A 26684-nucleotide genomic window follows, 5' to 3' on the forward strand; every position below is an offset into this window, starting at 1 on the left:
AACAAAAAAGTTTTAAAATTTGTAGTTAATTAACCACGTGACCCTCATTTGCATATTTAATTGGGAAATCTTTGTAGCACCATAACTCAAGAAGTTCACGGCGGATTCTTACCCTGTTTGTAGGTATAGTGTCCTTGGGGATTCAAGATTAATTTTGAAAACCCGTGACCTCAAGTTGACCTCTACTTCCGGGTTAACCGGAAGTGGGACCATATCTCAAGTGCTATATAACCGATTTTCAAACTTTTTTCATTTTTTGACCCCTTGGCCGTTAAACATCAACTTTGAAAAATCATGACCTCAAGTTGACCTCTACTTCCGGGTCAACCGGAAGTGGGACCATATCTCAAGAAGTACACTGCCGCTTTTAGACTGATTGTTATTAAAGGCTCCTTGGGGATTGGAGATTAATTTGGAAAAACCGTGACCTCAAGTTGACCTCTACTTCCGGGTCAACCGGAAGTGGAACTATATCTCAAGTAATATAAAAACCGATTTTCAAACTTTTTTCAGTTTTAGACCCCTTGGGCGTTAAAGATTAATTTTGAAAAACCGTCACCTCAAGTTGACCTCTACTTCAGGGTCAACCGGAAGTGGGACCATATCTCAAGAAGTACACGGCCGCTTTTTAGACTGTTTGTAGTTACGGACTCCTAGGGGATTGGAGATAACTTGCAAAACCAGTTACCTCAAATTGACCTCTACTTCCACTCAACCGGAAGTGGGACCATATCTCAAGAACCATGCAACCGATCTTCAGTTTCTTTTCAATTATAGACCCCTTGAACCTTGAAAATTAAAAAGGAACAGCTCTGTGTTTGTTCACAAACACTTGATGTCTAGTTATTATTTGTTTGTACAATCATCACTTTAAATTAGTCCCTAGGATCAGAGTAAGGTTAAACATTCTGATTCCTTGCAGTATCATTTTAGATAAGTTTATTTTCTGTTTTAATTGAAAACCTGTTTATTGTTGATTGCTAGTCTAATTATATTCTTGTAAATATTTTTCAGGGAACAGAGGATCTTCTTCAAGAACAAATGTGTATCAAAGATGGCTTGTCTCGCATCATGGTGGAAATGATCAAAAGAGAATGGCCACAACATTGGCCTTCACTTATGAATGAATTCAACTCTCTCTGTTCACAGGGGGTAAGATATTAATTTAACGTTGTGTATTCATGGTATTTGAATACCTAATGTGGATCCCTGTTGTACTGCTGTATAAAAAAGACTTAAAACTTTTTGAGATATGTCGAACACAAGGCTACAACACTAAGGTTTGGGTAAACACTAAAAGTTGTGTTTTCACCCCTTTCATGTCCGTCATACCTCAAAAAGGCTTATTGAGAATAGTCCTTAGAGTCATTCTTCTTAAGTTTCCCTGATGACCTCCTTGGGATGAATCTCTGGAGGAGGTTCCCAACTCCTTTTAACCAGTTAGTGCCGAAAGATGTACAAATTTTACAGTCGGGAGATGTGTTGACCCGCAGACAGCACAGTGCATCTACAGTCAAGGTATGATATCTTGGTTGAAGCTGTTTTAAACAAAATCTCAAAATTAAACAATACCAGAAGTTGAAGTTTGATATGAACACGAAAGGGATCACATGAGATTGCACCACATGAGAGTGTTCATCACAACTACTGTACAATCCCGGCCATATCTCGTTGGGCCCCCCTGCCCCCTTTCAATGTTGGTTCCAATTGCTGATTGTGTTCTGAGTTGTGTTCTGAGTTACAGTCAACATTGAGCGGGGGGCGGGGGACAAATGTTTTGAATGTGAATGGGAAGTGCACAGGGAATCGTTGTATACAACGTTAGGAAAGGGTGGCCCAAGCATTTTGGCCGGGATTGTCTGAGGGTATTTTTTAGATTTTTTAATATGCAAATAATGCTTGAAAAAGATTATGAATGTCCATTTACAGAGCTGCCAACTCTTCCGGATTTTGCGGAAGACTCCCGTATTTGACGGCAATCTTCCGTCATCCCGCAAGCAGTCAAAATCTCCCGGATCCCCAACCTGAAAAAATAATAAAATTTACGAATTTCCTAGCCCTCCGCCGTGGCCCGTGTGTGTATAACGTTTGCGCGCGTGCATATTTAATTGCATAGATGCGCAGAAAAAGTTGTTCTAACAGTAGTTTCATCTTCTGCGCATCCATACATGTGCATGCACTGATCAACCTCGCCACCATGGGTAGCGCGCTATATCGATACCTCTCGTCACTAACCCCTGGAATAGATGATTGCACTTACAGTGGCGTATACTCGGTTGGGATCGTTACGACGCACTGCCCGCGATCGAGCAAATGACGCTGCTACATCGTACACCACTGGGAACGTGGTTGGGAATGTAAAGCAAAATGGCACCGCCCAGCAGAGCAACTGGTAAGTCGGTGAAGAAAATTAAATACGCTCAAAAATACAAAGAAGACTACCACAAAGAATGGCCTTGTATAAAGAAATCATCAAAGGATGAAAACCATGCCTTTTGCACTACGTGCAATTCAGAGGTATCTGTGAAATACGGCGGACGAAACGACATATTGAGACACATAGATTCCGACAAACATTGTAGTAGTGTAACAGCACGATCCAACACGCTAGGCATTGCAGATTTTTTTAGAAAATCGGGCTCTGATGACAGCAGTATAATAAAGGCGGAAACTTTATTCACAGGGTTTATAATTGAACATAACTTAAACGTTGCATCTTCTGACCATGCTGGTCCTCTTTTTAGACGAATGTTACCCGACAGTGCTTCAAAACTAGAAACATGTGCAAAAAATTTAAAACATAAACAGCAATATTCTTTAGTAATATTTCAAATGTATATGTCTGTACATGAATATTGGTTTTTATGTCCGCAAAAATCGTCGTGATGCGTGCTGAGATTGAGTCTTTCTGACTTAAAAATAAAATCTTCCTGATTTTCAAAAACCAATGTTGGCAGCTCTGCCATTTAGCGGTGAGTAGGGCGTGAAAACCAAAATGGCATTTCAAAGTGATTATTTTATGGGTATGGTGGTGCATTGTGTTATTAGTAACTTGAACCTGTATGGCGCTAAGCAACTCGTACAAGCGTGAATTGTGTTATACGTAACTTTATTGCCCTCTCTTTGCGCTAAGCAAAAGATTTTACGACTGCCTTTCTCACACTGCATATTCATGCTCGCTGAAATGGACGTCTTGACATGACTTTGCTTTACTCGCTTTCACAAATAAAACATAACTATATTCATGGGTTAAACCTAAATAAATTATGTAACTTGGCTTGCTTCTTGTGTTGTTCGGTATGAAGTTCATAAAATAATATAAACGAAGACATGTGTAACTCCCAAAGTAGCCCGTCCAAAACGTCATTGCCTTTCACTCTGAGACGACAATGACGATTCCTGGCACGACCGCCTTGCGGCTGCGCACAAAAATAATGTACCTGTCCAACTTTTTGGGTTGCGTTCATGTCTGACGGTTCACCACACGGTTCACCGTAGCATTTTGACTGCTAACTTAGCGTAAAATGTTTTTTCTTCAACATGAAAAGGCCGTTACAGTCCACAAACAACACATAACCTGTTGATATTCTTTTCAACCACCTCATTCATTTCTGGGACACGAATTCAAACGGTTAACCTTTGATACCAAAATATAAAAGAAATTTAATTAATTTCCTTATTTACTTTACTACGGTGAACCGTGTAGACTTGATCCAAGCCTGCTATCGTTACTTTTAGTCAACTTGATGGCCAATACATAATTGCCGCAAATAGAGCCCTACTGTTAGATTGGCCCATGATAGCTAATCTGTGGGGGCGTTTTTCATGTCTCATATAGAGGAATAACCGCCACCTCAGACTTGAAATCAAGTCTATGGACGCTAAACATCGCTGCGCTTGACTTTTTATGCGACTCAATGGTGTAATTGCTAAGAGAAACGCTTAAATAAATATCAGCTGAAGCTAAACGGACTCCAGGATGGTCAGAAAGCCGTTTTTTGTTATTATCTTATTTGTATCACCTTACTCGCCATACAATTAATATTACTCGCTTATACCCATTCTTGTATTTTTCAAGTGCATTTCTAATGTTACTATTTTACTTATTTGGTATTAATGCTGACAAAATAATACGAGCTAATGGTGTCCCCCCCCCCTTCACAAATAGACAAATAAAATATAACAGTTGCCTGTGTATGTCCTTTTGAGTTCACACACTGTACTCGGCAATAAATAATCATTACTGTCAATGCACAAGTAACGTTAGCCCCCTTCCTCATCCAACAAATCATCATTACTGATTTGCACTTTTCCCGCAAGAAAACATAATTTACTGTCAATGCCCATCATAGTCAGCCCCCCCCCATCCCCCCACCACCCCAAACAAAAATACTTGCTGATTTGAAATATGTTTTAGTGCCCCTGTCAGTTATGAATCCACATCCACTGTCTTTGGACATTCACAGCCGTTTAAATGCATTATTTGCTAATTTAAAAACGGGAAAAAAAATACGAAATTAACTCAGACAATCCCGGCCATATCTCTGTGAATGGGAAGTGCACAGGGAATCGTTGTATACAATGTTAGGAAAGGGTGGCCCAAGCATTTTGGCCGGGATTGTAGATAGGGTCTCCATGAAACTTTAACTTTTAGTTTCATTTAATTTTGAGATTCTAGTCTGTCATAAATCCACACTTCAGTGACAACATGAGACTTAAAAGCAAAGATGTGTGCGAGAGTTCAGAGTTCAGTATTCAATAACAGTGTTCTCCACACATATGTTTTTGGGAGGGTGGGCCGCCCTCCTAAAATTTAGGCGGCCCTGCCAAAGAATTGGCTGCCCTGCTGCTAAAATTATTGGCCGCCCTGCCCCAAAAAGGACAAACAGACCTGACAAGCCAAAACCGACTTCAAAACTACAGCATCAGAAATGCTATCGTAAACAAGTGTTAAAACATGATGTACCGTATTTTCTTGCGGATAAGACGCGTCTTATCTTACTTTTTAGACCCGAAAAACATTGATGCGTCTTATCTTTCGGCGCGCCTTGTCTGCTGCAATTGATTTTATTTTTATGATCACTGCGTGAAATAAAAAATACCTTCATGTCCAGTTCAAATCAACGATCTTTGTGTGAAGAATCCTTACTCAATAATGTGGTCAAACAAGGCTATTCAGACACTGAGAAAAGCTTGGGCGATATCGATTTATTTTATTCACGATATATCGCCGACAATATATGGCGATATTCGATATAATCGCGATTAATTAAATTTGACATCATCAGTCTTCAAACTCCAAGTGAAAGTTGTAGAAGAGATAGTCATAGCATAAGAGAGGTGTTCTAATGACCTATTCTTCTGGTTTTACTCCAAACCTATGGGGTGCAAGATGTCTCAGCTAGCAAATACATCGCGATATTTAATCGATATATCGTGATATATCGATATTTCGATTAAAACCAAATCCATCCGATATCGAAATCGTTTCCAAATTAATATCGCGATATTCGATAATATCGTGATATCGCCCAAGCTTACACTGAGACTGTATTTTCGTTCGAACAATGCCGCAATCCCCCAGATGGTCCAATTATTCCAACAATGCTGTGTGACAACGTGTTTATTCCCCATGACCGTGCTTTTATTCCACCAATGCCGCAATGCGTCTAGCTTTCGGTCCAACAGACGTCGGCGTTGTACAAACGTTTTTCTGTGTGGCCCGGTATTCGTTCCGAAAACAATTCAACAGTCAATAACTTCATACAAACGTCATTCACCCAACCGCGTTTGTGCGGTAAACTTTGAGGGTTTTTATTGTAGAGAACAATGATCTCTGAAGTGTGCTTTAGGCTGAACGTAATTTAAAAGGATGGGGTAATAATTTATTTTTGTATTTGCCTCTTTTTAGACCTTTGTGATTGAGAAGTGCTTTGGGAACTTAACGGTCATCTTTGGTAGGACAAGAGTTTTATATTATTGTTACCATAAACGTTCAAATTGTATTAATATGACGTTTGCTTTAAAAAGTATTATGGGAATGTAGCATTATCTTGTATATTTGGTGACACATGTCTCCACATGTTGTGCAATCTCGAGATTGAGCATGTACGTGCATATTAATGTGCATGCAGCGACATCCCGGCCGGTGGATACATTACTATACACACACACGTTACGTCCGTCTGTCGTTGCAATGTATCTGCATCAGCAAGGATCCTCGTTGTGGGACGTCGGATGTCCAGGGAGGCATTGTGTTCATGTTGCAAATAAAATTAACTTCAGACGGCAGTGCGTGGACCATGGTTTCTGCCCGCTGATTGGGCCGGACTTTATGTTATTAACAATATACAGCGTTGGCTGATTGGATAAAGGTCGGTATACGCAGGTTTTCAAAGGCAACAAATTACGTCTTTGTGTCAGTTTACCGACACCGGGTGGCGCCAGGTGTTTGTTTTTTTTGTGCGGTTAAACATGCGCCTTGTGCGGCGGTGCGCCTTGTCTGCTGACGTTTGATTTTTTTGTTGTCATTTTAGCGTCCTGCGCCTTGTCCGCCGAGCGTCTTATCCGCAGGAAAATACGGTACACAGTGCATCAACCATGCACTCACCATGCACACACCACGCACAAACATGCACACACTACGCACACCGTCGTAGACGTCGCCCCCTATGGAAATACCAACTGCATGCGTAGTGCATTAACAGTGCGCACGCTCTTTTCGTATGATGAGTGCATCAACCATGCACACACCGACGTCGCCCGCTATAGAAATACCCACTGCATGCATAGTGCATAAACAGTCCGCATGCTGAGTTCGTATGCCGAGTGCATCAACTATGCACACACCACGCACACCGTTGCGTCGCCGTCGCCGGCTATGGAAATACCCACTGCATACATTGTGCATAAACAGTCCGCACGCTGTGATTGGCCGTTGATAGACTCCAACACAAGAATTGCCACACAGAAAGAAAGAATTGCCACACAGTGTGCCGCACGCATGTACAGAATGGTACAATGTACAGCCTTGAAGCATATTCAAACATGTATAACTTTCGCCCATTGAGGGCATGCGCGATGCGGGGCAAAGTTCATTGATAAATAATTATTCTGTGCGTTACTGATCGTTAAATCTCGATGAGTTTATTGCAAACGAAGTTATTAACGACGGAACCGCTAATCACTAATTCATGAAAGTGGTTTTTGATGGAAAAAGTATCATTTAGGGCCAACATTTGGGGATAAGATCGTCCAAAAATGTTTTTGTTTTTTCCGTTTTGAAAACTGCACGCGAAGGCCATCCGATCAGCCGCTTTCTAAATTCCGAAATTCCTACTCTGTGCGTGCGGCATGCGGATCATCCCTTTAAGGTTTTGGCGCGACACACATAGCAAGATGTACATTGTATAACAAATTGTAAGTTTTGGTTTAGTTTTTAATCAGGTTGTTCCGACCGAAATGGATGTCAATCAATAGGTAGCGTCAAAAAACAATTTGGCTGCTAATGGTTTTTACCCTGCACACGTATGTTTGGAAGGGTTTTTTTTATTTACCGATTCAAGCAACAGTGTGCTGCTACGGAGCGTTGCCGCTGTGACGCATGCGGTTGTAATGTTACAAAAACCTTTGTATTGTAACTGATCAATCTACCATAACTTTTCAAGAATAGCTATATTTTCCTCAAGTGATTGACACTTTTTTGGATGCTCACCGCGTTCAAACCTGGGGAAGGGTAGCAAGGTCCATCTTCAGAGAAATACTATTCCTTTGTGATGTCGCTGGAGTGCGGAATTTCTTTATTGTAAAGCCTTCAAATAAATCTGCCGATTCCGTCAAAATAAAGATGTATTGGTTGATTCTGTGGATCGGACTTCTGTCATTTGGGGCTTACCGCTTTCTTTATGAAATAATTGTCGCGGCAAGGCCCGTAAGCTTTGGAAAGTTTCTTACCCCGCCTAGCAACAGTGTTGCCATTGTCAGAGGATGGTGCATATGAGCACGGCCACTGGCTGTAGTTTCATTGCATACTGTTTTGTTCAAGTATTATGTGCGGCTCGAAAACAATTTGATTGCAAAGTTTTTACCCTGCCTTAATGTGTATGTGGAACTTAAATATTGTTTAACTAACCTAAATGATTCCGTTGCAGCGAAAATTTTGATGCCACGCATGCGGTTGTATTGTTAAAGTTACCTTTGTGTTGTAACTGATCATTCTACCATAATTTTTCAAGAATATTGCAGGCTTGAACAAATTTGATGTGGTCTCTTTTTCTTCTTGGCAGTTGTAACTTTTTAAAACAAAAACTTATTTTCGTGTAGCATCAATAATTATTAAGTAATCCGAGTACATATCTGTTTTTTCTTATTCAACATATTGTCTATGCCTCATGCCTCAAGTTGAATTTGTGATGGGTTTTTTTCCTGCTCCTCCGTAACCGTAACCTCTGAAACAAGGATAATTTTAAACATTAGTATTTCTCCACCAAACAGTGGACGTTCCTCAGAATTGTTTTTATTGATAAACCAGGAAACCTTCAATGAAACTTGTTGGAAAATTAAATTAATTACTTCATTAAAATTTCATCTTTAATCAGGGCCATGAGATGAGTTGAGAGATTAATAGTCTCCGCCAGTCTGAGCGTTTCAAACACTGTTTCGGTATTGTCTTTAAATGACATAACTTAAATCAAACTTTCGTTACAATAATATTTCTCTTAAATGCTAAGACCTATGGGAATTGAGATTATTTTGATATTTGAATTAGGGCCTTTTTTTTAGGAAGTTGTTCTCCATTAACTTTTCAGTTTTCCCTAAAATTAATCCCCAAAGAATTTTGTGTACATGCGTACGTCTTAAAAGAGTCCCCGCTATTCTTTCCTCCTATAGTGAGTGACACCTTTTTTTGATGTTGAACCGGTGTGGCGGTTTCAGTCTTCCGCCGTGTTCAGTTTTCCGGGTGACGTAGTCGGACATATCATCACGTTGTTCGAACGGTTTTAGCTTTCCGGCGTGTTCAGTTTTCCGGGTGACCTGTCAGATACTGCCGCGAGTACTGTAGTTCTCTCAGCAGTGACCCCAAATTGTTTATTATTACGATTATTTTCTGTGTAGTCACATAATCTCTTGTCCCATCTTTACATGTATTCATGGGTACAACTTTAGGCAGGTCACACTCTGCTTACATAAAAAACAACCCATACGATCCACAGGTTTGCCGCTAGTTGTACTCGACTCGTGGACGCCGCCATGACAGCTACTGGAGGGTAACGGATGACTCAATACGGCACTAGCAATGGACTACTTTCGCTTGCTGTGCGCAGGCATCACATGATGTAATGCTACCGTATTTGGTCATTCGGAAAACTGAACACAGTGGAAAGTTGAAACCGCCACAAAGGGATCAAAGGGATTGACGGTGGTGGGGGGGGGGGGGGGTTGGTTCGGGTAAAGTGCTTAGTCTCCAAAGAAAAATCATTCCTATGTGATGCCGCTGCAGTTGGAATTTCTTGATTGTTAAGCTTCAAATAAATCTGCCACCTCCGTTAAAATAAAGACGTACATGTAATTGACTGATTCTGTGGATCTGAATTCTGTCATTTGGGGTTACGCGGCAAGGCCCATAAGTGTTGGAAAGTTTCTTACCTTGCTTTTGATAACAAACTAAAAAATCACCAAAATCACGTAGTTGAACATTTTTGCCTGCCTCCTAAAAACAATGTTTTTTTCTGAATTGAATTACTTTTCATAATGTGTTTTATTGACATTTTTGTTTACATGTAATTATTTTTTAAATTTTACTTATGGTTACAAGAGTTATATTTAAATTAAAATTATTTTGATGTTATAAAAGTTTTGTATTGGTTCGACTCCCTTGACTAGATTATATGAGTCCAATCTTACCAAACATGAATTTAATTTGAACGGCATCTGGAAGATGACATTCTACTTCAAGGAGTATTTTATTCCGACATGATCTCTCAACGTGTTAGCTAGCGAGCCGTGCACGCCGTGTTAGCACGGCCAGTTGGGCTGAAAACACGGGCAAAATTTTGATGCACGGCTTGGTTGAAGCCGTGCTGTCTAATAATTTCAGTGGAAATTGCTGAACTTCTTTTATTATTTTGTTGTTGTTGAACAGTTTAAAAACAGCAGTGAGTAAAATTAGATTTGGTTTTACCAGATTTCCTTCTTCTTTTTGAATCAAAATTTAATGACGCAAAATTTAATGACAATCACTCGAAGTTGCCTCGAAAACGCTGACCACATTTCGACCACACAAAACACAACGCACAACACAAACCACACGTTACATGTACACAACGCACGTGCAAATTACACAACGCAAGCGAGACACGCAGACTTCGTATTAACGGTCAGTCGTCATCATCGACCGTCATCAGCAGGCAGCATGAACTCCATGCACGCGTGGTATGATAGAGGCGAATTCACACGCGTTTTCGTTCAGATTATTTTAGGTACCAATCTCATCTCCACGATCCTACAAACCATCGCGCTCTGGATTTTTCTACTATGACATCAGTATCGGTAACTGAGTGACACGCGGCGCAGTGCACCTTTTACCGCATACATTCTGCAGTTGCTTTGTGGATTGGTTCCGCAGTTTTTCCCAACTCGACGGCAGCAAACATGACGATCTTTTTTCCTTCTAGAAATTCAAGGGCACATCGTTTGTTCGTTGTAGAGTTTGTTTGAAACATCAAGACTTTTCTGGATTTCAATGTTTGCATCTCTTGTGTGTTAATGCAGTTGACAAAACGATGTTTATTTTCCGCTCGAAAGGTTCAAAAACTGGTTCATGTTTCTTTTCAAATCTCAAGCCGATTTTGCTGTAGACCTCCCAAATTTATTTTTCAATGCATGGTACGTTTTTTTGCCCAGTGGAACTACTTAAATGGCACTGTCTTTCGTAACTGTTTGTTCTTTATTCTCTGCAGACTGTTTACAAATTGCCTTTAACCCAGTTTCAACAATTAAACAACCTATAAGACTTAAACGTTATGAAACCTAAACAATTACTAAGGAAAATATTAATTACCATGATCAGTCAGTTTAAATTAAGAAAAAAATTATGGTACATGTAAATCACTCTTGACATTTTGATTGGTTGCAAATACTTGTGTGAATCATTATTTTACATTTAATTAATTGATTGATTTGTTTAAGTAACTGCTTTGAACTGGCCTAATATTGCCCCAGAAACATTTTATAGAGTTCAATAATGTGTATTGAATTTTGTTCAACTACAAACCTTGTCAAACCATGGAGGTAAAAATAGCTCCATGGTCAATTTGGTATGTGACTAAAGTGACACAAAAACGAAGGATTGACATAATATTGTAAATTGAACTGTGCAAGTCTTTATTGAAAAACACAAATCAAGTAGACTTGGTTGTAATCTGTTTGAAATGATTCATGTGTTACTTGTTGTTTGCATCTTCTTTGTTACAATGTTTGATCATTATTGCCAACAAGGAACAAAAATAGTGGACGTCGATCACCTTTACAATATCTGTGCTTTAAGATTTGGCGCTGCGCGCTCGTGTTGTGTGAGCACTACGCACACGATGTTTCTATTTTTTGTAGTGATTTTAGAATGCACTCCCACTTTTTCAGTTTGCACTCCCACTTTCCAAATTCCTGGCTAAGACACTGTATCTCATGATGTTGTCATCTTACGCATACGTTTTGCAGCATCAGAGCAAGAAGATAAAACATATCAAGGAGGCGATATTCTACTCTCAGGTTGTGGACTTTGTAATCATAAATTATTTCTGTAAGACAACATCCTACTTTCGAATTTCGTCATCCAAATATAAAAATAGATCTGGATGGTCATACCGAAAGTTTAGGGTGTCATTACTGCGGATTAATTGATATGCATCTTACTTGCTTGATGTCATCCATCAATACCTTTCTCAGTACTTCAACACGAAGAACTATAAAGCAAGTTTATCTTTCCTTTTTATAGCACATAATTGAAAAAACTCACAGGGCCAAACCCCCCACTATAAATTTATCCCGACTAAAAAAAATGCACACCCTTCAAGAAGATAAGTGACAGCTCCATTGTTCAACGGTTCCTTTAAAATGCCGCTGGTAAAATATTTAAGAAACTTTGCTTAAAGGAACAAGTTGCCTAGGATCGGACGAGTTGGTCTATAAAAAGCATTTGTAATCGTTTGTTATAACATGAATATGGTTAGAAAGATGTTTTAAAAGTAGAATACAATGATCCACACAAATTTGCCTCGAAATTGCGTGGTTTTCCTTTTACTCTGCGAACTAACACATTCGGCCGTTTATGGGAGTAAAAAATTTGACTCCCATAAATGGCGGACCGTGTTATCCGACGATGTAAAAGGAAAACCGTGCAATTTTGAGGCATGTTTGTGTGGAACATTGTATACTACTTTTACAACATCTTTCTAATCATATGCATTTTATAACAAACGGTTACAAACGCTTTTTAAAGACCAACTCGTCCGATCCAAGGCAACATGTTCCTTTAAAAGTGTGGTCTTTTGGGGATCCGACTTTCCCATTGATGGGAATTTAATTCACTGGGGACAGTGGCAAAAGAGGATGCCTACACTTCCTATGTGATGCCGCTAGCTTTTCATACTTGTTTCTGAAACTAGCTCGTCCAATAAAACCGGCTGTCTCCTTCCAAATAAAGACGTAGTCGGTTGCCTATTGGGTTAGTTTAAGACCAGCACCAGACGGAGGGGCGGAGGGGGCGGTAGCTTTATATAAAAGTGACACTATAGAACTTTGGTGTATTGGTTCATTTGGAGTTTGCTGTCTATAAGCAACATTTCCTTTGTGATGCTGCTGAAGTTTCAAACTTCTTTTCAGTAAATAGTTCTTCAAATCAAACCGGCTGTTTCCTTCCAAGTAAAGCTGTAATAGAATGTAAACTGTGGTTGCTTTCAGCTGGGAACAAAAATGAATCACATCTCAAGCATTCACGCAACCATGCAAGGAGAATGGTCCAGCATTTTTCGCACGGAGATTGCCGTGTGGAGATTGTCGCGAAAGAGTACCGCCTATGCGACTAATTGCCAATGGCTGTTTACGCATTTCGTTGTCTGGTGCAATAAAACCAGCGCGATAGGCGTCACAACAATTTATCGCGCCAGGCATTTCTATCGTGCCAAAGCTATCGCGCAGCATCCACGTGTTTTCAATCGGTACTGTACCTCAGTGTATTTCAGTGTAATGTCAACGAGTGTCTAACGTACCACAGACTTACGAGCAACTTATGTATATTGGCATATGAACAGGCGATACACCATGGTGTGACAGGCCCTTAGATAAAAAAACTCTGTGTTTTGAAACACTAAATACATGATCTTCAATGTATAAATTGCAAAGAGGATCCATTGGGCAGAGTTTCTGGGTTTGCTTTTTGAGTGTTCCAAACATACATGTATGACGACTAGTGGACAAAAGTGGGAGAACAAACAATGAGTGGTAACTTGTTATATTAATGGTTAAATAACAATGAGTATTGTACCACAAATGTGGCATCTGAAGAGAAGGAATAAAACAAAACAAAAATCGATGAGTTATTAATTTAATTTAAATAAGGCCTGTCTTAGCTTTGTAGACTTGGTTATTGACCAAAATGAGTTCCAAAAAGTTTTGTTGGCGACAGTAATTTGAAACAATTGAAATAAAAGTATTGGGGAAATGATTGATGTACAGAATAAGAAACATTTTAATACTTTTAATTCTTAATACGTTTTTACATGCTAAAATAATTCTCGTCTCATGATCGCTGAGACGAACATTATTTTCATGACATTGTTTTACTCATTTCTCAAAAACTACAGCACCTATTTTCAGGGAAGCTTTCTACTATCATTATCTTCACACTGTGTAAGTTTAATGTAAATCTGTGGACATTGTGTTTCTTGTCCTACAAAAAGTACATATAGACCCTTTAAATGATCAAATGTTCATATTTGCAGGGGTATTTATTTATCTTTTGAATGCGCAGGTGGTGGGGGATGTTGACAGATAATTTAACAGCAAAAGACAATCAAAATTTGACAATTAACAAAGAACATATTTTTAAAAATCAGTAATTTTCTGTTGGTACTCCGTCAAAATAGTCAACAATAAGAAATACGTGAATTAAGCAATTTCAAAAAAATTAATAAGTTTGAAAACAAAATACGATGAAAACACGTTTAATTAATAATTATTTTGTAACAATGATACCTGGTCAACAATAAGAGTAATAGGTGTTTCAAATCTCCAGCAATGTAATTTTTCCTTGGCCATCAATATTTTTCGTGTGACGTCCCCAAATGTTCTGATCGAAGAAGTCAACCTTTGACACGAGATGTACCCCCTCAATCGTCCGCTTGTAGTCAGGCACCCTTGGTGTTTTCACGGAACACGCAATAAGCACATGTTTTTCTTACACTCGTGCAAAATAAATCCGTCAAGAAAATAACATGAGGCATTTACTGACATTCGGGAGTCCATCGGACAGTTCCAGATGAAAAACCAAAACGTCTTTCAGATGATTTATCATGGAAATACTTCCTTCCGAATGCTAGTTTTTGGAAACTAAATCAACTTCTGTTTAAGTACGTTTAATGTGGATTGCCCGAAGGTAATAATGTTCCAAACGTCATTTTCTGGAACGTCGTGCAAATTCAGTAATTTTTTCTCTAAAGTCGCTTAATGTCTGTCAAAAATGATGTTCGAAACTGACGTTTATGAGGTACATGTATGGATGCTTGACAAAGTTTTTATTTTTGGTAGATTTTAGGTATGAGAGGCTGCAATAATCAAAGAAATTACAGTAGTGCTGTGCCAGAGGAAAAATTCATGACAGACAATATTATTTGCTTTGTTTTTCCGTGTCATATTTTCTGTGTTTGGTGTTTTGTTGGTTTTTTATGCCCCACCGAAGGGGCATACTGCTTCCGAAATGGCCTTCAGTTGGTGGGTGGGGGTGTGCATGGGTTTGTATCTACATTCAAACCACCAGGGACCTATAACAAAAGGGACAATGGATCCACAAAAGAAATCATTGTGGTTCCTGGTTGCTTTCACAAAAGGCCCATTCACACGAGCGCTGCAAACGAGGGTCCCGTGCGATTTCATAACATCGATGTTATGAAATCGCAAATCCACGTCGTGTGAATGCTATCTACATGTATGTTACGAAATTACCTGGGTCCCGTGTTGTTCATAACACAGATCGAGAACTCCTCCAAAAAATCGCATCGATGTAATAATCACGGGGAGCCATCGTCTGAACCGAATGCCTGCGATCGTAACGAGGGACCGCTGCGTTGACACGTGAAGAACTATGGAGGAAGAAATGGGCAAACTATAGCATGCATGTACATGTACATACATGTACATGTATATCTGCTCAACGCTGGACTACGATCTGTTTGGCTGGTGGGTTTTGTGGCCGGATGCTAGACCAGCCCAAACCTTGAAGCAAAAACATCGTTCAATCGGAAGCAGAATACGTCATTTGGCAAAGCTTTTCGATGTTTTAATTCACCATTTGTTATGTCTCATCATTATTTCCATATCTGAAAAACATTTTCATTCAACAATGTAGCGTTTTTAACGTCCAAAAATCTATTTGAATCGTGGAATTTTGTGTTTTTCTTAGACTCGAACATGACTCGACGTTGCTGGATCGCTGCATTTCAAGACAAGCTCAAACCTTGAAGCAAAAACATCGTTCAATCGCAAGCAAAATACGTCATTTGGCTAAGCTTTTCGATGTTTTAATTCATTATTTGGTATGTCTCATCAATAATTTCATATCTAAAAAGCATTTCCATTCAACAATGTAGCATTTTTAACGTCCAAAAAGCTATTTGAATCGTGGAATTTTGTGTTTTTCTTTTTTTAGCTTCGAAAACGTAACCCCCTTCCCGCCGGCCGCCGGGATGAGAGTTACGTTATCGCAAATGTTTTTAAAATATTCTACATTTTATGTGACTTAATTGATTTCAATGAAATTGATTAATTTTATCCCGTTTAACTGTAAGGTTTTTGTTTTAACTCAAACCTCTTGCTTGTAGACTTTTGTCCATGCAGTAGGCCTACCTAAACGAGGGACATATGTTTGTGTGGGTGTGTGTGTGCACGGTTTTATGGTGTTTTGGTGTTGTGATTTGTGCATGCGTGAAAACAATTTATAACTCAGAAGGACTCAAAACTGTTCAAGTGGATTGGTCCAGTGGTCTGTCCATTTTTGGAAAACAAATTATTCATTATGGTTAAAACAAAGGAAATGTTGTCTGAGCAGTATCTCGAGAAATACTTGTCATATCAACTCCAAACTTGGTTTGTTGATTGGTCTTGGGATCCCCTACCCCCACCCCCAGAGGTTTGTCGAGAAATACTTGTCATATCAACTCCAAACTTGGTTTGTGGATTGGTCTTTGTTTGTGGATTGATCTTGGGATCCCCTACCCCTACCCCCAGAGGTTTGTCGAGAAATAACTTGTCATATCAACTCCAAACTTGGTTTGTGGATTGGTCTTAGTTTGTGGATTGATCTTGGGATCCCCTACCCCCACCCCCAGAGGTTTGTCGAGAAATACTTGTCATATCAACTCCAAACTTGGTTTGTGGATTGGTCTTTGTTTGTGGATTGATCTTGGGATCCCCTACCCCCACCCCCAGAGGTTTGTCGAGAAATACTTGTCATATCAACTCCAAACTTGGTTTGTGGATTGGTCTTAGTTTGTGGATTGATCTTGGGATCCCCTACCCCCACCCCCAGAGGTTTGTCGAGAAATACTTGTCATATCAACTCCAAACTTGGTTTGTGGATTGGTCTTAGTTTGTGGATTGATCTTGGGATCTCCTACCCCCACCCCCAGAGGTTTGTCAAGAAATACTTGTCATATCAACTCCAAACTTGGTTTGTGGATTGGTCTTAGTTTGTGGATTGATCTTGGGATCCCCTACCCCCACCCCAGAGGTTTGTCGAGAAATACTTGTCATATCAACTCCAAACTTGGTTTGTGGATTGATCTTGGGATCCCCTACCCCCACCCCCAAAGGTTTGTCGAGAAATACTTGTCATATCAACTCCAAACTTGGTTTGTGGATTGGTCTTTGTTTGTGGATTGATCTTGGGATCCCCTACCCCCACCCTCAGAGGTTTGTTGAGAAATACTTGTCATATCAACTCCAAACTTGGTTTGTGGATTGGTCTTAGTTTGTGGATTGATCTTGGGATCCCCTACCCCCACCCCCAGAGGTTTGTCGATGTTGAACTACATGTACATGTATATAGGCATTGGTCTTGGGATCCCCCCCCCCCCACCCCCAGAGGTTTGTCCTTTTTGGACTACATGTATAGGCCAAAAAATTGTCATTTTAAATGGCTAAAACAGAGGAAATGTTTTCTGACCGATTTCTCACGAAGTACTTGTCATATCAACTCCAAACTTTGATTGTGGATTGGTCTTTGTGGATTGGTCTTGGGATCCCCAAGAAGCCTATTGCTTTTGCACCCTAGGCCAAGGTTACATGTACATATAATACGATTAAAATAAAAGAAATGTTGCCTTCCCACCATACCATCCCCTCCGTCTTCCCTCACCCCTCCTCACCTATCCTTCTCAACTCATCTACCCAACCCACTTTGACAGTGATTAAATCTCCTTTTGAAAATGTAATGCAGAAAGAGTAGAAGTTTGGGGGGGGGGTAGTTGTAGTGTGTATGAGTGTTTTCACCCATTGGTCTTTCCAACATACATGGCAGAGTATCCGCAGCACAACATTCTACACTCTGGCTAAGATTATTTGTGAAAAAAAACCACTCGTTCTACATGTGTCCAACGTCAAGAAACGGACTGGCTTGCAGGGTATTTGTGTTTTCAAACACCACTTTTCTTGTCCACAAGATCATTAATATTTTTCACTTTTTGATCAAAGATACCGGTTTATGTAATGTACATGTAGCTGTACATATACTTGTGATGTAAAATCAATAAATTCATGCTGTACAAGTACATGTACAGCTCTCATGGAACTTTCCGCCCAGCACTTTTCGAGCAAAAATACATGGTGCTGCCCAGCACAGATTTCGCCCAGAATAAATCAAAATATTGTTCATTGACCTCAGACTCATGAGGCTGATAATAAGGAGTCAATCACAGAGAAATGACAAAGTCATCAACATGGTCAAAAAGCCATTCAACTTATTGCATGGCCCCAAACATAAACAGTAATGGTGGCCCCATAATGTATATTTGGTCATTAATGTGGGCAGTGGCAAAGCAAAACAAATAATGTTTGAAGTATTAGGCTATACTTTGTATCAAGTTACAACTAAAACAACTTTGTATCTTAAAAACCTCAGTAGCTATTGGGCATGGTCTTCCTGCTGCTGTATTTTCTTTATCTCCATGGTCGTTTGGCACCTTAAGGCATGAGGTTGGGGTGGGTGCCATTTTGTTAAGACAAACCATGGCCATGTATTATTTCTTGGACTATTAGTTTTTCTAGAATGACGTAAGTAGCGTTTGATTATAAAGGAACATTTCCCTCCTGGGAACAAATTCACGCTTGAGTTTCCCAAGGAACAAAATGAGCCCCAGATGATAAATGATGCTTGTATTTGATGACTTTAACTTTGTTGAAAGTCAAAATTCTGTTCAATTATCTCATCTTCAATAGTCTTTAGTCAATTTACAAAACTGGACTTCAGTGAATAACAGAAGTAAATGCAGCCAAATGTTGCACCATTTCAGTGTCTTTTGCCAGAAACTTATAGAACAACATGAAATTCTGCGCATTAATGACACTAATTTAGAAAATGTGCAATATGTGAAAGTATTGGGTGTGATTATTCAAGACAATTTAAAGTGGGACAGACATGTCAATGAGATAATCAAAAAACAGAAAGTTGTACATGTTGCGTTGTTCACGTTCTCATAATCTACTTGTGAATGATCTATTGGCAATTTACAAGGGTTATGTTAGACCTGTTTTAGACTACTGTGTTCCTTTGTACAATGGTAATCTTACTAAAGAGCAGGTGAACAAATTGGAATGTGTTCAAAAAAGGGTGTGTCGTATAATTTTTGGTAAAAACTATTCTTTGTTAAAGAGATGCGTTAAGTGTGTGCAAACTTAAAACCCTTGAAAATCTTAGAGACAAATTAATTGTGTAGTGATTTTGCTCTGTCAATCGAATCCCATCACGGTGTAGAAATTGGCTACCTCCCAAATAATACTGTCAGTTTACATGTATTTTAAAACACACAAACAAATTTGACCTATTACATGTAATTTTGGTTTTTACCCATACACCGATGTGTGTTAGCACTGTATACTCAGTACTTTCCCGAGTCCTGTGAAAAAAATATCACAGGCATGTTACTCGGGTGGGATTCGAACCCACGACCCTTGCAATTCTAGAGCAGTGTCTTACCAACTAGACTACCGATATTGCCTAACTGTGTATAATAACTAGGCCTTCTGGGTTTTTACCAATGTAATTTTGACAATGTATATAATAATAATCTTTTGTTTAATCTCCTTATTGTTAATTTCTATTTGATGTGTTTTTTAACATTTAATGTTGGCATACGTGCAGTTCAGGGTTTTTGTTTTACTGCGATGCATGTTTTATCAAACCATTTTTGAATTGAAGTGAATTGAAGTGAAGGGCAATCTTTTTTGATGATGCGGTAATTTAAGCTACTATTTAATCTAGTGTGAAGTATGAGTTTGTGGTGGGGTTTTTTCCTGATACATTTTTAAAGGTATTTAACATTTGATATTATTAATTTTTTATTAGGAAACACAAACAGAACTTGTACTTCTTGTCTTGCTGCGGCTTGTTGAAGATGTTGTTGCTTTCCAAAGTCTTCAAACAAACAGACGAAGGGATGTACTTCAGGCTTTAACATCCAACATGGCAGAATTTTTCACATTCATGCTTCACCTACTTACGCATCATGTCCAAGGATACAAGAAGCTTGTAAGTTGAGGTTTTTAGTACATATTATTGTATAAATTTGTTTAAACTGGTTCAAACAATGTTCTGATTATTGATCATTGCTATTTCAAGGAGGGATGTCAAGTAAAATATACTGCATCGATGGTTACACTTCATTATGATGGCGCAACTTTTTTTCATAATAAATTTATATAAGAATAACTTGAAAACTGAGACACAATTCACACATATCAGTGGTAAATTGGATGTGATTATTAAATTTGTTCGGTAATCCTAAACAGCAATTTAAGTGTTTTCTTGGGACATGTAAATTTTGTTATGAAAAATAAATAAGGGAATCAATGTGTGGTTAGTCCCAACGAGGCCTGCTTCTTGATAATTTTACCTTGAGGAAGTCGAGGTAAATTGAAAAGAACCAGGCCTCGGCGGGTTTAAACCACTAGTTGAAAACCGATTCAGCACACTTTGATTCCCATTCATAAATACCTTTTCGGTCAAAACAACATCACTTTTCGGTCAAAAAGTAAAATAAACGCAAAAATTAGAATTGTTAAATGATTTCTCTCAACACAACAGCTATGAAATGGTAAAACCCTCCGCCGCCCTCGGGTAAACAACTCCTTATAAGGGAATGTTGTGCCCGTCGCGCGTATCGCGTGATGTGGCACAACTGTTTCAGCCATTGCTCTCGACCAATAGGAATGAAGAAACTGTCTTATAAGAACAGGTGCAAGGTCGCGTGTCACGCCCATGAATTAACACTTATTACCGGTCATAAACAAAGGTTCATACACACCCACGTGACGCGCTCTCCACCAATAGGATTAGCGAACTTGTCTGAGGTATTTATGAATGTCAAGTAATGACTAGGTAAACGTTAGTGATTTTAGATTGAACAAAACCAAACTAACTGAAACGGAATTTGAACTCGCAAACTCCGGATTAACGTTCCAGTTCTCTTCTAACTGAACTGTCTAGTTTAGCCTTAATGTTGGTGGTCTCTCAGTTGATAGAGGTGTATGTTTATTTGGATGTTGAAGGTTCAAGTCCTGCATTAGTAATTTTTTCTTTGTAAAACCAGAAAAAATAATTGTGTGGGTTTTATTAGTAATTAACCCTTAGTTTCCGGAAAGGAAAATAAAAATAGAAACTTTCACCAATTAAGAGCATTGTTTTAGCGTTGTATACGATCCAGGGAATAGTTTGTTTTCCCAAAGTGTGTCCAGTGATGCTTGAAATTTTCATCAATAATTTTTGACACTGGTCACAAAGAATTTTGTTGTATAACAACAATCCTCGAATTACAAATCCTTGGATTCTCTATGGTTGTCTAATTCCTATTTGTAAAGCATATCAAATTTCCTTGACTAGATTACTAAGCCTCTGGGCAGAGTGACCGCAGACAAAATATTAGTTGATTATATGTAGTCACAGTTCTTTTTTTCAAGGGTGGCCTTCGCATTGTTTATTTTTTTATTCTCAAATTCTTAGTTGTATCTGACATCCACATGCTGTTATATATTGGCCTATTCTCTTTATAAATGCAGCTGCAAAGGTCTACTAACAAAAGAAATCATGCGCAATTGGACTTAAATGCTGTTGTGTAAAGATGCATAAAATCAGCTACAGTAACCATTTACATGTATGTGAGGTCGTTCACACGCCGTACTAAAGTTGGTCTAACTCAACTTAGACTGGTTCGGGTTCAACTTTTGTTCGTCTGAACGCCAACAAAGTTAGACCGGATCGGATTTAAACCCCCAAACTTAAACCGTCCAGCGAGGCGGTCTAAGTCTAAACCAATTCGGGTTTATTTTTTAACACTGCGTGTGGACTGAACGACATCCGTTTTAACTCACAAGGGACGACCCATTGTGTGGTTCACCGCACACGCCCGGGACCCGGAGTGCTTGTATACGGTTTCTGTTGCCTCTGATGCCGAAAAGCACCGATTATTTATATTATAATATTAATAATAATAATAATAATAATAATAATAAAACCATTCTTATAAAGCTCATATCACCGTGAGGTCCCTATGCGCTGTAAAAGGAAATCAACAATTATTGTACAAAGTAAACAGATATGTTTTTAACTGGGTTTTGAATTGTTCTGATGTCTCAGCCTGTTTGACAACCTCTGGCAGACTGTTCCATAACTGAACTGATGCATATTGGAAAGAGCGGGAACCGTACGACTTGGTTTTGATAACAGGGGGAGTCAGCAGGGATTTATTTGAAGATCGCAGATTTCTGGTTGTTTTGTACTCCTTAACCAAGCTTTGAAGATAAACAGGGGCAATACCATGGATACATTGATAAGTCAGAACCAAAACTTTGAAATCAATACCTAAATGTAAATAATTCTGACCGTTTGTATTTGGTGACATGTTTATCCTCCAATTGCAGCCCTGGGGGGTGCAGTATAATGGGCGTTGTATCGCTAGAGTGCCCATGTTGGCGTGGCCCAGGGTTGGAATGAATATCACCAGATTGTATCAGTTGTAACTGAAGTGTACATGTTGAGTTGCTGTAGTAAGCAATTCGCCTTCCACTGTACTGTACATGATTACATGTACATGTACAAGCATTCAAACTGCAGGGTTGAACAAAAGAGTCCATGGAAGTGTCTTCATTGTAGTATAGACCAAGGCTCAGTAGTATTATTATTATTATTATTTATTCGGCCAGTGTCAAAAACAAATACATACAAGTAAAACAAAGGATAATAAGATTTCAAAAAAGGTAACTTAAATACAGGGTAACTAGAGGAGCGGGATTAGACAAAAGAGTACAGGACAGGTACGGGATGTGGAGGAAGGAAGAGGAAGGGACAACAATCCATTCTAAGACGGCCAGGATAAACAAAAGCGTACTACCTCACTATGACTCAAAAGCCTGCTTATCCAATCCTCGAATAGAGTATAAATAAAAAAATCACTATGGTGGTTCTGAAAAGAACCGTTGGATTAACTCAACGTTTCGATCAGTATGCTCTGATCGTCTTCTGGAGAATGCTGGACTCTGATGCTGCATGCTGCTTAAGTACTGGGCGGTGGATCAGCGGTGATGCATGAAGGCGGGAAATAGAGGCGGGAAGTGAACTCGATGATGCGTGGTGAAACCTGTTGTGGAGCCTTGGGTGGTGTGTGGGGGGTGTGTGCTCACTGAACCATGTCAGTAGGAACAAGCACAGGGGATAGTGAGGGTGTGGGGCCTAGGTGACTGAGGGTATAGATGACCCAAAGCAGTTTAATGGTTGGGGGCCTAAGGGGTGACCGTGGATATAGAAGTTTCAAATCCTACTTAGATAGATATTTGATAGATTAAGAGCAACTCGACAACAATTGAAGCTATTTAAACAAGTTATTTAAAAAGAAAAAGAGAATAGATAAATAATAAATACTTACATTAATACATGAATGAATGAATAGATAGATAGATAGGTAGATAAAGAAAGAAATAAAGGAAGGAGGGAGGGAGAGGGGGAGAGAAAGAAAGAATTAATTAAAGAAAGAAAGAAAGAAATAAGTAAATAAATAAATAAATAAATGAAAAAGTAATTGAGTAAATCAATAAATAAATAAAGGAATAATTAAATAAATAAATGATGAATAATAAACAAAAGAATGAACGAACGAACGAACGAATGAATAAATAAATTAATTAATAAGTAGCTAAATGAACAAACAGATAAATAAATAAAAAATAAAAATAATAAATTAATCAATCAAACAAACAAAAGATAATTTCAAAAATAGATAAATAAATAACCATTAAGTGGGGGAAAAAAGCAATACAGATCAAGTCAAGTTAAAACAGATCAAATCAAATACAATCCAATACAATAAAAAGGATTAGCATTAAACATCATTATTGAAATAACTAGACAGTTGGTTGTTAAAACCCCTCCAAGAGTCAAGCTACTCCAGATATGAGGGAAAGAATGAATTAGAGAATTCTTCAGGCAATGAGTTCTGGCAAAGTGATGGTTAAAGGTCAGAGTGTCCAAGTGACGGGTATTGATTTGGGTGAGGGAAGTAACTGCGGAGCATTTGACTTGTCCAAATAAACATTTCATGGTAAATAGAACAGTTAGTCTGTTTCTCCGGGGATCTAAGCTTAGCAGGTTCAGTGATTTGAGTCTATTATCATATGACATGACACCTCTTTGTTGCTTGAGACACATCCTGGTAGCTCTCCTTTGCACTCTTTCCAATTGGGATGACATAGTTGCTGTGTAAGGGGACCAAGCAGGCAGACCATATTCGTTGATATCAGATTCAAGTGTGATTTCATCGTGGGTGGAGAAGATGGGATGGTACAACAATGTATCGTCAGCAAATAAGAGGCAGTTAGTTGAAACATTACAGGAGATGTCACTGATAATGAGGTTGAAGAGTAATGGGCCAAGGACACTTTCTTGAGGAACACCAGAGGTGACAGGTGCCCAAGATGACAAAGCACCCCGGTACATCACGCGATTTTGACGGCCAATAAGGAATGATTTCAGCCATGCCCAAGTTTGTCCTTGAATGTTGAAATTGCGCGAAAGTTTTTCAAGTAGAAGATGATGTGGAATAGTGTCGAAGGCCTTGCTGAAGTCAAGGAATACAGCATCAATGCTTGGTGGGCGAGGCTTGTCCATTATGGAAGACCAGTCTTGGATTGCATTTGTTAATTGGGTAACACAAGATCGGCGTGCAGTAAAGCCATGTTGTTGATCATCCACTAATCCAAATAACGAAATGTGGTCGTTAATGTTATCTGCGACAGCTCTTTCCATCACCTTGCAAATGACTGATGTAAGTGCAATTGGACGATAATTCTTAACATCTGTGCGAGAGCCCGATTTGAATACTGGAGCGATGGTGGACAATTTCCAGGCCATTGGGAGAACACCATTGGAGAGGGAAGAATTCATGAGAAGCATTAGGGGTGGAGCAATGTTAGAAGCTGTAGCTCGGAGAATAGTTGGAGAAATACCGTCCGGGCCAGGTGCCTTGTGGGCATTGAGATTCTTAAGGGATTTTGTTAGCCAATTCAGGTTAACACTGACTGATGACAACTCGGGGATTGGAAGGGAGCAGGGTGGAGGAGTCTCTGAACCACATACAGCAGGTGAATGAACCGATGAGAAAAACGTGTTGAACGCTTCAGCAATGTCGAGGGGTTTGTTTAGCAAGTTGTCTGAATCGTGGAAAGCTGGAGGACATTTGGATTTTCTCTGGTCTCTAACGAAACACCAAAAGCTGCGTTTGTTATCAGGCGAAGAGAACAGACCGTTGATATACTTCATGTACAATGTTTTAGTTAGACTTTTCACTTTGTTTCTAACACGTTTGTAGGAAGTCCAATCAGAACAGCTTACGTTTGAGAAGGATGAGCTTTTTTAGTTCAGGGGAAATCCAGGGAGAGATTTTATTTCGACGGCATTGTTTCCGCGGAATGCTATCATGGATGGCTGCTTCAAAAATGTCCATGAAGCCTTCCCAAGATGCATCAGGATTGTTAGTATCCATGAATGCTGTCCATGGTGCAAGGTCCAACAACGTCTCCAGATGTGACATGTCAGCTTTTCTGTACTGTAGAAATGAGCGTACAACAGCTGGTTGAGGGGGAGCTCTGAGTGCACTGAATGAAAAGTGAACTGCATGGTGGTCACTGCTGACAGGATTTGGAAAAGATTCAACCACTGAGAATTTCTCAGGCTGATTGGTGAAAATCAGGTCAATAGTGGATCCAGTAGAGGAAGAGTTTCCAGATGGATGGGTTACATCTTTGACTATTTGTGTAAGACCAATTGAATTGGTGACATCATTGAGGTTAGTCTTTGAAGGAACATCAGCCTGCCAGTTAATATTGAAGTCCCCAAGTAGGAGGAGTCCTTCATATTGTGGGAGATAAGCTTGTACCCTGTCACATGCATCCTGGAGTTTTTGAAGAAACGAAATGTCAGAGTTTGGGGGGCGATATACAAGTCCAACTAACCACTTGGAGTGCTTCACAGTTAGCGTTAGCCACATTAACTCAATGTCCGTTGGGTGTAAAGCATCCAGTTCCATTGGGAGTAAAGTATCCTTGACGATGGCCATAATACCACCACCACGACTGTTCCGATCATGGCGAAAAGAGGAGTACCCAGGTAAATGTGACAGAAAATCAGTATCATCACCAGTCATCCAAGTTTCAGTAATGCATACCATGTCCATGGGGTGAAGTTCCATAAAAGCTTCTAACTGCCGTTGCTTACTGCGAATACTCCTAGCATTAAGAAGCAAACCAGAAATGGAATTCATGTTGAAGGATGATGGAAGAGAGCCCAAGGATTGTACTCTGCAAGTGGCCTCGTCAGATGCCTGAGTGGAATTGAGGTCTTGAGTAATATCGAAGACCTCTTGAAAGAGGTATCCGAACAAGATGAAAAAGGCAGGGTGAAGGAGCAGTGAGAGCAAAACCAATCAATAGTGCTGGATATGAGTTCCGTGTACTGTATGATGGTCATTGCAGGAATGCATTTCTGATGCCAAAACTTGTTACAGGCCTCACAGAGAAGGGATCTCTGATTGCACTTTGCAGGGCGACTACAACTGCCACATGGATCCTTAACAGGTCCTGGGTTACTTTCAATGTCTCCAGATACAGTTAAAGGGATATTGAAGGATGCTGTGGAGTTGGAAGTACCGTGTTGG

General features: G+C 39.4%; 1 protein-coding gene across 1 annotated transcript in view; it reads left to right on the forward strand.

The window, feature by feature from the left end:
* LOC117291901 (exportin-5-like) overlaps positions 1 to 26684 on the forward strand; it is a 123862-nt gene that overhangs the window by 4013 nt on the left and 93165 nt on the right. The window contains exons 2-3 of the mRNA XM_033773944.1: positions 1015 to 1152; positions 19832 to 20014. Of these exons, the coding sequence (XP_033629835.1) occupies positions 1042 to 1152; positions 19832 to 20014 (294 nt within the window). The 5' untranslated portion in view covers positions 1015 to 1041. The remainder of the gene's footprint in view (positions 1 to 1014; positions 1153 to 19831; positions 20015 to 26684) is intronic.

Source organism: Asterias rubens, chromosome 1 (genome assembly GCF_902459465.1).
Source record: "Asterias rubens chromosome 1, eAstRub1.3, whole genome shotgun sequence".
In the NCBI taxonomy this organism is placed as follows: domain Eukaryota; kingdom Metazoa; phylum Echinodermata; class Asteroidea; order Forcipulatida; family Asteriidae; genus Asterias; species Asterias rubens.